Genomic DNA, 11,233 nt, shown 5'->3' with positions numbered 1-11,233 from the left:
AAGGGGGGTGGGGTGGGGGGGGGTATCGTTCTCGTGGTGGTTAGGCGACCGCTGCGCGGCGTTCACAGTCCGCCGGCTTGACTGTCAGAGGCAAACAGATGGACAACAACTTCCTGCGGGGCCGGGCGCTGAATGACACGCTGCGTTGGAGGAGAGGGGCCGGCTGGGGTGAAAATGTACCCCCCCCCCACCTCCACCCCCACTGAAAACAGAAAAGATGCTGCTGTTGTGTTAAAGTGCTGTCCTGTTCACCCTCCAAAAACACACCAACATCCATTTGCTATCATTATGTACTGCTGCCCCCTACTGTCTATGTCGCCCTGAGGTCAGTGTCTGAGGGGGGGTTGGTGAGAGGTGGAGAGGGAGGCAGGCAGGGGGGCTTTTTACTCCTGAAGAGGCTGCAACAATCGATGGACAGCCACCAGCCGCCACAGGGGCCCCCCAAGGGCCTTCACAGCACTCATATTAGTGGAGATGTCTTCTCGCATGGAGTGAGGGTGCGGTGTGGGGGGGTCTGTTGGGAGTTAACGAGGGTGGTGCTGAGGACAACAGAGGACGGAGGGGAAATGGACGCCTGTCAGCGGCAGCTCAGGTGTGAAATTCTCTCCTCTCCTCGCTCCGAGAGAAAAAAATAAAACTGAGATGATTCGACAAAAGTTTCAGAACTGTCTGAGAATGATTTCTGTCAGAATGTGTCACTCAGACACCTGATGAGTCTGCAGGAGGACGGAGACGGACAGGTGGAACTGCAGAAACAGGACACTGATGCAGCTGTGACTGGAGTCAGACGCGATGTTTAGGTTTACAAACACACACACACACACACACACTATCAACTAGAATAAATACAATCACAACTGCTCCTGATCTGTTACTTTAGCAGTCAAGAAAATCATTCTATTAATTCACTCAACACTGATCACTCCTTGGGATGTAACGATTCACTCAACTCACGATACGATTCTCTCACGATTTATTTTACTAAATTAGACTGAAGACAAATGATAAAAGATTCCTTTAGGAGCTGCAAACCCGCTTGTCACTGTGGTTTGGCGTTTTAATGTTTTTTTTTCTCTCAACAAGGGGAGGTGATTGGAGCTTCTCATCGTGGTGTGGATTAAATGCTGCATCATGATGGTTGTGCTATTTGTGTAGTTCCGTCTTCTTGTAATATTTGCAGTTTTTATCTCGTCTGTTATCTTCTCACCTCTTTCTCTCTTGAGGAATCCAAAATGCTTCCACACCTCCGATTTAAAAGACGGTGGTGCATCCTGTTTCTAAATCTTTCTCTGCAGCTGCTGACGCTCACCTCATTATTGAGATTCATTTTTCATTGTACCGATGTGAATCTTGACACCTTTGAATTGATTTATCACGATTTTACGATCAATCTTTCCATCCCTACTAATAACAAACTTGTCTCATGTACCCGCGTCATGTTCACACGTCTAGTGTTCTTTCTGTCTGATTGGGAAACCTTTTAATAAAAACAAAAAAGGCACAAAGTATTTCATTTCCTCTTTATTACAATAAATGTGGTGTTGAACTCACTTCATACATAAAACGTGAACATCTCTCAGTGTGTAACAGAAAAAGAAAACATATAAAAGTTTATTTTTAAAGAAGGCGAGAACATACAGAGGAGGAGTGCAGAAAACAGGCTGATCTTTATGAGCTAGTCTTTTTGGGTCTCCCTCTCGTCCTCAGGGCGAGTCCGGGTGACGTCTGGGTCCCCATCTCCACCCCAATCTGATTTAGGGTCAGCCTGTTTTGGGTGCTGGGGACCCTCTTTGTTCTGGAAGTTTTTGTGGGACTTTTCTTCTTTTTTTCTGCAGGAGAAATTCACAACAGTTCAAAACGACCGTAAATCCTTCTATAAGTTCTGTAATTGTGAATGAACAAAATGGCCTCTGTTTTGTCTGATGAGAGTAAAAGAAAAAAGAGAAAAAGAAATCAAACCTTCTTTCTTTGGTGCTCTCTTCTTCTTGATGGGACTTCCATCAGTCTCGCTCTCGCCTGCTTCTTCTGGGACTTTCTTTCTCTTGGTGGTTTTCTGAAAAAAGAAGAGAAGAAAAAACAGATCTGTCGATTAGAACTGAAGCGTGGTTTCAACACGCTTGTACGTCTGCCTATTCTCCAGTAGTCAAAGCTCCCGTTTCATCTCATGAGGTCAGGCCTTAATAACAAAAAATCACCTCCTTTGTCCATCCTCCTCCTTTCTGAGCATCGATAAAGCCTTTTTTTTTTCTCTCCACTGCGAAAATTTCTACCTCATGATCACCACACGGCGCCCGCTGAGGTGAACAGATTGTCGGGATAATTACATACAATAACCAGCACCGGGGCCCGCTAACCCTTCGGCTGGCAGCGCCACGTCCCCAATGGCTTTTTCCATATGCACAGAGGGCGAGAGAGCACGAGAGAGATAGCGAGTGAGAGAGAAAATTAGTATAAAAAAAAAAAAGAGACATACAGATAGAAAAAGAAAGATCTGAGAAGATGAGCCAAAGTGACAACTGGAAGATGGGCAGCAGGTTCTGGATTTTTAAAATTAATTTCTTGTCCAGTTAAAGACGTTTAAATTATTTCTCTTTGAAGAGAAACTCAAAGATGTGTCCAGTCTTTTGTTTCTGGGTTAGGGGTTTTAAACACTATGGGTAACAGAGTCTTACTGAAAGACTGGAAATAAGGCTGATGACACTGCACAGATTCACTTCTCTTTAACCACACCTGAACAAAATAGTGAACAGAGGAGTAAACTATTTGCTGTGTAATAGATGTCACCAACTGTGGTGGAATTTCTGTAGTTATTTAGATTATAATGTACAGATGTGATTAGGTTTATTCACTGTTGTCAGTCAGACCTGACAGAGTTCAGTTGTTATTAGAACACAAAGGACAGCTTAGAGGTTGTCAACTGTTCTTCCTGATATCTGCAAGGATGTTTGGTAGACTTATTGTCTGCTCCAGTGTTATAGACGTCACAGTTTAGTCTAGGTGGGTCAATGTGACATGACCCTGATAATGTCTTTTTGGATATATGCGATGCCTTTCGAGAAGTTCTGCAGATGCGATTGAGCAAGACACGAGTACAGAAGTGTGATGTTGAATCATGTCTCCTCGAGTATTCATCTGATGCATAAACTTTCATCAACGTAAGCCATCTGAGTCAACTGAGTCTTATTGTATGGAGTCAAGTCTTAGGAATTTCTTCAACACCAACAGGTGAGGGGGTCTTTGAGCACCTAACATTGAAATTAAGACGCAGCAAAACCAAGAGAGCGCCGACACATCGAGCGCATTCACAACAAATTCCCGTGTGTGTGTGTGTGTGTGCGTGTGCGTGTGTGTGTGTGTGTGTGTGTGTGTGTGTGTGTGTGTGTGTGTGTGTGTGTGTGTGTGTGTGTGTGTGTGTGTGTGTGTGTGTGTGTGTGTGTGTGTGTGTGTGTGTGTGTGTGTGTGTGGGCTGACCTTTGCAGGAGGAGGTACAGCTCCATTGTCGGCAGTGAACTGCAGCTTTCCGTCATCTTTAGCCTGGATTGTTTTCAGTCCGGCCTGCAGGATGGAGCGGAGCTTCTCGTACGCTGGTTTGTCCAGATATCCCACAGATTTCACCTCCTCTATGAACCTCTGGATCTCATCTACAACACAACACAGCATCTCTTTACAAACAGAAAAATCAGTGGCTAGCTCTCTCACACGTGTCACTGAATGCGGAAAAAGAAGACCGGTGAGTGTTTATCTGCTTACAGCTACAGTTCATCTAATGTTGAGTTGTATTTCCTTTTCCACTGAGTTAATATTGTTATGTGTTAAGTCATCGTGTTCACGCTCTGTGATCTGGAGGCTTTGATTAGGGATGATTAAGGAGTCCATCCGAGGGGAGACGTTTGTTCTAAAGCATTATGTCGTCACTACTACGCTCCTCTCTGGTTACAGCGTCCTGTTTTATTCTATCGGCACTGACCGTCCTCAGACATGACACACTCCCACAAACAAACACACACACAGATGGAGTTGTAAACAACAGTTTGGTTTGTTCAGAGGAGCAGTGGGAAGGACGTGTGACTCTTTGTGTTTTCATCTTCACTGAATGAACTGAAACTCTGCCTGCAGGTCAAAGTTGTAACAACTCGAACAACACGTCAACACAGTCGCTGTTTACAGTCTGCAGAGTGTGTCAGTGGACTTCTATTCTAATGAGGACCTCAGAAATCTGGGTTAAATGCATGTGAATTAGGCCGCGCTGTCGTTTAACCATTGCAGTTGTAATGCCAGAATGTAAAAAAGTGACTTGGCAGGACATGCCGTGTCAGGGACATGACCTGAAACCTGTCAAGTTGCCGCTTATTTGTATGCGTCTCTTACTCACCTGGCTTGTCTTGAGAGGAGAAACACTTGGTCATGAATTCAGAGATGTTGTCTCTGCTCCTGTGTGCGAAAAGAAGAAGTGATTTTCCTGCCTGGTTACGTCTTCACTGATTGAATAGTGAGCAGTGAAAGCAGGTACGCATCTCTCACCTGAGCTTAGAGTCTCTGACGTAGAGCGGGTCGCCCAGCTTGTCCTCCCAGGGCAAACGTCCACACAGCCACTGAACCATGCAGTAACTCAGGATCTCCAGGTCACTGCGCCTGCAAGGAGCTGGAGACAGAAACACACAATCAGCTGCAGCAGAAAACACAACCTCTCAGTATGCATCGCTTACACATCCTCATTGCATTTAAAGAGACACGCACATCAAAACGGAGCGTTCTGAGAGAGCTGGTTTATACAGGGTCACAAACCTCCTCTGGTGCTGGATTCATGTTATATTTTGACCAACGCACAGCACAGATGTTTCATTTAGACCACAGGAGACTGTTTGAAAATGTGGAGAAGGGGGATCATATGTCCTCTTTAAATCAATAAATAAACAAGTGGCAGTCTGCAGTTTGATCAGTGTGTGTACGTACACGCTCCTTTGTGGGCGTCGATGCTCGTGAACTCGATGGTGCCGTCGTGACACCTCTTTGGGTCTTCTTTGTACTCTTTCGGGACGTTGTCAGGGGCGAACCTGTACGCCAGCCCGTAATCGACTAAATACACCTACAGGTAAAAAGAACACACACATTTAGTTTCCGTGAGTTAAACGTTCAAACTGATTAAAGAACTTTAGTAAAGAAACGATCAGGCACAGTAAGTTATTCGTGTTAATAAAGAAACACGGTGTAATAAAACCAAAGCTACATCCAAACAACTCCAGGGGGAATTATTTAAATTATTTAGCTCCTAAATAACAAAACAACCTTACCTAGTATTAAACCCCTGAGGGGCCCATTTCTAAATTGTCATTTATAAATAGCTCTTTAATAACAGCACCAATGATACATTATTAATCTTCAAATTAAATATTTGCCCCTGCCCTGTTTGCTGCAGAAAGCTCTTAGCTGCTGCCATCTAATCTCTCCCTGTTTGAAACACACACACACTAAACACACACACTCTCTTCCTCGCCAAAGCCTTAATTGAATCTAATGAAGCAGCACGAGTGTGTTCTGATGAAAAAAAATGCCATCATCTCCCGCTCTCAGGAGCAGATCTGAGGTCAGAGCAGCACCTTTTATTTTTACAGCATCAAAGAAAGAAGAGAGGGAGATTTGTTTCTCTCTTTAACGTTCCAAAATTCAACATGGCGACTTTAGTCGTGTGATGTTTTGCCTCGCACTGACCTGGTTGGGATCACTGTGGCTCAGCATGAGGTTTGATGCCTTAATGTCAGCGTGCACATACTCATGTTCATGGATGTACTCCAGAGTGTCCAGCTAAAGAAGAAAACACAGATGCAAATATTCACGTTGAAAAACTAAGAGAGAGTCAATCCACACAGAACGTGCTGCATAGATGCTTCTGAACCAGAAATCAGCTGAGTGGAAATGATGAAACAAACATCAACAACAGAAGGGATTGGACAACCACATTATTCTTTTTTTTTTTTTTGGGGGGGGGCTTACTTAAATTATAATAAGAATTATAATTATAGAAAACAAAATTGGCGCTCACAGATTGCCAGTTATAGGCGGGATATTTACGCCCCTTTAAGTTTTCAAGGGTGGGACTGTGTTACAGCTTCTGCTTCATGTTTCCTGGCAGATTAAATCTGCACAATAAAATATATAAAATCTCTCTGGTTCTGGTACTGACGCATGCATTATTCTTTTGGGCTGAGCTACCCTGGCTCCTGACAACAAAAAAAAGCATCTCTCGCTGTCACTGATGGCCATCCTTGATGACCAATGAGTAAATGTAAGGGTCCAGTAATCAGATGGACCCTTGATCAGATCTGATGATCAGGAGTGACCTCGTCACCCTGCAATCAGTTGAGAGGCTAACAACATAGCATGACTTTAAATCCACCATCAGTTCTGGACCCTGCATGACTGATTTTAGGTTTTAAAGATTGTGGAAGTAAGAAAACAGCACAGTCCCCCCTGTCATGCTCAGTGTGCAATATTTCCCTTAAAACGACATGCATTATTCCACTAAAATAAAACCATTTGTTGATGAATAAACTGACCAGTCGCAGGCCGAGCTGCAGCACCAGTTTTCTGGGGAACCTTTTTCCACTTTCTTCAAACTTCTTCTGTAGATCTGTGCCGAGCCTGTCGATGACCATGAACCTGTACCTGCAGGTTCAAAGAAGACAGTCCTCTACTGTGTCACACTGGGGGGTCATGAATCCTCATTGATATTAGAAAAAGTATCTAGATGGTTTCAGTTTTGTCTGTTGTGGGAAGTTTATGAAACAGAAAGTAAAAATAATTTTCCCAAACAGCAAAAGAGAGTAAAGCCGGACGAGTCTCTACATGTATCACTGTCAAAGTCGACCTTTTCTGAGTGGTTCTGGTCTTACCTTTTCCCCCCTCTCTCGTGCAGACCTGAGCCCCAGTACCTCGGGACCCCCAGACACTTGAGTTTGTGAGTCTTCATCCAGCTCTGAACTGCAGAGAAACAGAAACAGGAAACTCGTCAGGACTGTCAGAGGAACTTTTTCTGTCCACAGTATCTTCAAATTATGAGTCTAAATCTGTGAAAGGCAAAATGTGTATCTCAAAGGCAGGTATATATGTCTGATGGCTGTGATGCTCAAAGTAATAAGAGGAGGGAAGGGGGGGCTCAAGGGGGGGGCACAAGCTAATCTGCTGCTGGGACAAATATTTACCAACAACGTGAGATTCCAGCATGAATAAAATATGAGCCTTTGGTTCCTTAGTAATATAACAGTTAATTGTCAGGGGAGATTGACATTTGGAGTGTTATTATATAAAATGCAAAGCTGTGGCCCGGGGGCCAACAAACAGCCCTCCTTCCCCTTCCCCCTCTGCAGGGCCCCCCCTTGCTTCAGATACAAGGACTGTCTTTTTAATTAAGAAAGTTCTCTTTCTTTTATTTGTTTGCACTGATGGTGAGAAACTGTCTGATGATGGTGAGGCTGTGTGTGTGTGTGTGTGTGTGTGTGTGTGTGTGTGTGTGTGTGTGTGTGTGTGTGTGTAGCTCACTTACTCAGATCAGGTTTAGCAGCTCGCATGTAAAACTTGAGCTCAGAGAACAGAGGACCGTTTTCGCTGGGCTCCTGCGGACAAAACAACGAATGAATAACTGTGTGGATTCAAACAATGTTAAAAATATGGACGTTATTGATTCAGGTGAAACTATGAAGATCAAATTAAACACTAACCGTCCCCTCCGGACACAACAGAGTAATAGGACACAAAAAGTTCTTAACTCATCAGCTCGTTGTGTAATTTTCATATAACCCTTACGTCACTTGATATGGCCACTTTTACAGCTGCTCTTCAGATAGCATGAATATCTATCTATAAATGTGTTCTATCTCTTATCAATTACAGGTTTTGTTCTGTGGCTATAGCCACAATCTGTGGTTTTATATCTTGTGTGTCTTGCTCTGTGTTCTGCAGCAGATCTTCTGACCCCTCAGGGAAAAGAAGAAGTCTATAATCTTTACAGTAAAGGAGACAATTGGTTTTAACTCAGTCTAAATAAGCACAATCTGACCCCTTGTTAAGCAAGGCGCTTACCCACAGTAATTAACAAACTAAATTAGCACTTTTATAAACTAAAGAGAAAGCATTGAAAATGTGGTTTAGTTCTTGTTAGGGAAATTATAATAGTCGATGTTTTGAATTTATTCAGTCTTACCACTTTGATAACGTATCGAGCGTCCACACCCACAGATTTGGCAGAGTTCTCCTCCGCTGGGGAAACACGGGAATCATTTTACTACAACAGATTTGACTATACGACCAACAGAAGTGAAGACATACTTGGCTTTAAAAATATAACTTTGTCAGTGAAGAGTTGTAAATTGGGTGATAGTAAAGCTAGAAAACAGAGTCTGATGAATCACAAAAGTGCAGTCACACTATCGTTTTTTCAGAAACTAACATGTGAAGAAGGTCATCAGAATTACCCAAGTATATGAGCCCAAAGCCTCCCTGGCCGATAGGAGCCCCCAGCTTCCAGGACTTCTTCCCTGTGTCAGTGAGGACCTCTCCGGGGGGGAACTCTTCTGCCAGCTTCCTCTTAGCCGGAGCTCTGCCTTTCCCTGCAGGCTTGGCTTTAGGAGGCATCTAGAACATCCAGTAGTGTTGTCAGGATAGCAGTATTTAAACCGTGATATGATACTAGTAACAATCAAATGATATATCGATACCTGTTTCGATACCATGGCAACAAAAATAGAAGTCCCAGGCACCCGACTAGGTCTGAACAATATGTTGTTTTAACAATGCAATTATGACATGAACATGTACAGTCACACTGCAGGATGTGCGATACCAATCATGTGGCCTGAAGTCCGTCATGCTGCCATTCTTCTGTTGTTTGATGAACACAAAAACAGCCAGCTTTCTTGTCTAATGTCACCCTGAGTGGTAACAGAACTGACCGTTGTGCATTAAGAGTTTGTGTTTCCCCTGCATGTAAAATGTAGACGTACAGGAGACGCTGCTGCTATCATATACCATGACACTAAATGCAGACGCTCATACACGAGGCGGATTTGAAAAGAGTGTGTTTCTGGATCAGCTCATAAATGCTGTGGCCACATACTAGACTACTGATTGTTTACTTTAAGGGGGTAAGTGAATCACAGGCAACTCAAGACGGTGAGCTTTCGTTTAATCAGAAGTTACAATCACTGGGCCGGCCATGCAAACTTAACAAAACTTTGAATGTTGTTCAAAATGGTTGAAGTGCGACAAGTAACTCTTTAATACGCCAAAAGTTTATGGAGAAATGTGTCACGCCTCCTGTTCTTCCTCCACATGTTGTCATTACTTCTCCACGTGTGTGTGTGTGTGTCAGAGCTGCTGTCAGAGAGCTGCACACAGTTTGTGATGACAGCAAACTCAAACGCTGTCTAACTTGAACAGATGCCAACATATCTGTGCTATACATATATTTTTTTATTGGTGTTTTTCCAATCACAACAGACGTGTGAATATAAGGGTCAGTCTGACAGCTAGTACACATGAAAAAGACAAGCAAAACAAACACATACAAGGAAATACAAGGTTACCCTGAACCCCCATCACAGTCATTTATTTTGCAGAATATTACTGTTTAATTTAAGAAGTTTCTCTTCTCAGTAATCATCTTCTTTGACTTAAGCACAGAGGTTTTATTATAACTTATAACCGGAAATAGATAGTGCTAAAACGTAGACTATGAGTATGTCTTACAAACAGTGATTATTAACATGTTTTATATTTCACAGACACATAATAAAAGGTGTTTGTTGGATGGTTTATGAACATCTCTTGTTTACTGTTAGCTAACAGTTTAAACCTGTAGTTTCTCTGTGTTCGCTACACACAGCTTTAGTAACTGTATCATATCTTATCTCTCTTATAATCAAAGAGTGTGAACAGGCAGAGCAGGTGGATTAATGCGACATAAGCCATGCTATTTGAAGTTACTTTCAGTTTTTATAAACATCCATTAGCTGTCACGCTAACCGCGCTGTTAGCATCGTTAGCTGCTACGTGACGACGTTTGATAACAAAAAGCTCCATCATAAAAAACTAAAGTACTTCACTCCTCAAACTGCTGCTTACATGTGTGATACGACAACATACGTTTGTGTACATACCTTATGTGACTTTGTGGGTTATTGTTGACTTCTCCGTTGAACTGTGAGAGGACCAAACTTCCCGCAAAACTACCGGTCAGGAAGTGACGTCATCACACGGCGCTATTCTATTGGTCGTTTCATAGCTGCGTCACGATTGAACCGGTGACGTATGAATGCGATGTTTTGAATAAGTTTATTGAACAGGAAGTAAGAACTCCTCATATAACTCAAACATACAAAGTGGAGAACTTTGAAATAGTCTTATATTATTTACCCTGCTCTGTGTAATAAAACACATCTCCAAGGCAACAGTTGAACCTAAATTAACCATCATATCCGTGCTAAGTTAGAGTCTTTAAGGACAGCAATATACTTTTTTAACCTTGCAGAAATATCTCACCTGTAATTCTGAACAGATATTCATATCCCCATTTGGAATAATTGTTTTCATAATTTATAGTTTGTTCAAAATGTAACTTTGGTAGCCTACAATGCTTCTTATCTATTTATAGCCTATTGTTTTTTCTTCTTCAAATTAATTAATATGCTCTGCTAAATGTCATAATACACAGTAACTTTTACTTTTTGATTTTAAACCAGCATTGTCATATTTCAGCCATGTTTTTTCTTTTAATTTAAATTATTTTTCATTTTAATGTATCGTTACAACAACTTATAGGCATTTTATTTTGCAATTGGTGAGAGTTGGGCTATGTAAGGAGCCCCTGCAGGGGATTATCTGAAAGTCTGAGCCAGCCTGTTAGCTCTGACTCGACACAGACGGAGCAAACTGTGAGCCTGAATCCTCGGGATGACGTTCTGCGGTGGATTGTCAAACAGAATCTGTTGCGATTAGTCGAGACCAGCAGGTGAATCTGTGTCCGGCGAGACAGTGAGACTTTGTGGGAGCCGGGGTTTTATTTAAGCGTGCTGAGCTGATTACTTTTAGTATTCGTTCACTTTAATTGACAGACCCAACACAATTCTCAAAAACAAATTGGTGATATGAACTGTAACGACTGTGGGTGAGATTTTCTATTTTAATGTTGTTTTTTTCTTTGTCATGATGCTACAGGCTATAAATCAACTTGACCTGAGTT

The 11,233-nt window shown here is 42.5% G+C and overlaps 1 protein-coding gene across 2 annotated transcripts; it reads right to left on the bottom strand.

Annotated features, from left to right (window-relative positions):
* Window positions 1–1,505: 1,505 nt before the first annotated feature.
* On the bottom strand, window positions 1,506–10,265 carry vrk1 (VRK serine/threonine kinase 1). Of its 2 annotated transcripts, XM_061063057.1 has the most exons (14): window positions 10,152–10,217; window positions 8,712–8,763; window positions 8,469–8,628; window positions 8,198–8,253; window positions 7,541–7,610; window positions 6,891–6,978; window positions 6,555–6,663; window positions 5,710–5,802; window positions 4,954–5,086; window positions 4,522–4,642; window positions 4,373–4,431; window positions 3,472–3,641; window positions 1,960–2,053; window positions 1,506–1,829 (listed from the first exon to the last, which is right to left on the bottom strand). In XM_061063057.1, exons 2-14 carry the CDS (start codon window positions 8,724–8,726, stop codon window positions 1,669–1,671), a joined length of 1,329 nt encoding a protein of 442 aa, XP_060919040.1. In that variant the 5' UTR covers window positions 8,727–8,763; window positions 10,152–10,217; the 3' UTR covers window positions 1,506–1,668. The 2 variants fall into 2 exon arrangements, with proteins under 2 accessions (XP_060919040.1, XP_060919039.1); XM_061063056.1 differs by lacking the exon at window positions 8,712–8,763 and having other exon boundaries at window positions 1,506–2,053; window positions 10,152–10,265.
* Window positions 10,266–11,233: the final 968 nt, after the last annotated feature.

This window comes from Labrus mixtus, chromosome 18 (genome assembly GCF_963584025.1).
Source record: "Labrus mixtus chromosome 18, fLabMix1.1, whole genome shotgun sequence".
Classification (NCBI taxonomy): Eukaryota; Metazoa; Chordata; class Actinopteri; order Labriformes; family Labridae; genus Labrus; species Labrus mixtus.
Note: the sequence above shows the minus strand (reverse complement) of the source record. Positions and strands in the feature narration are given on the sequence as shown.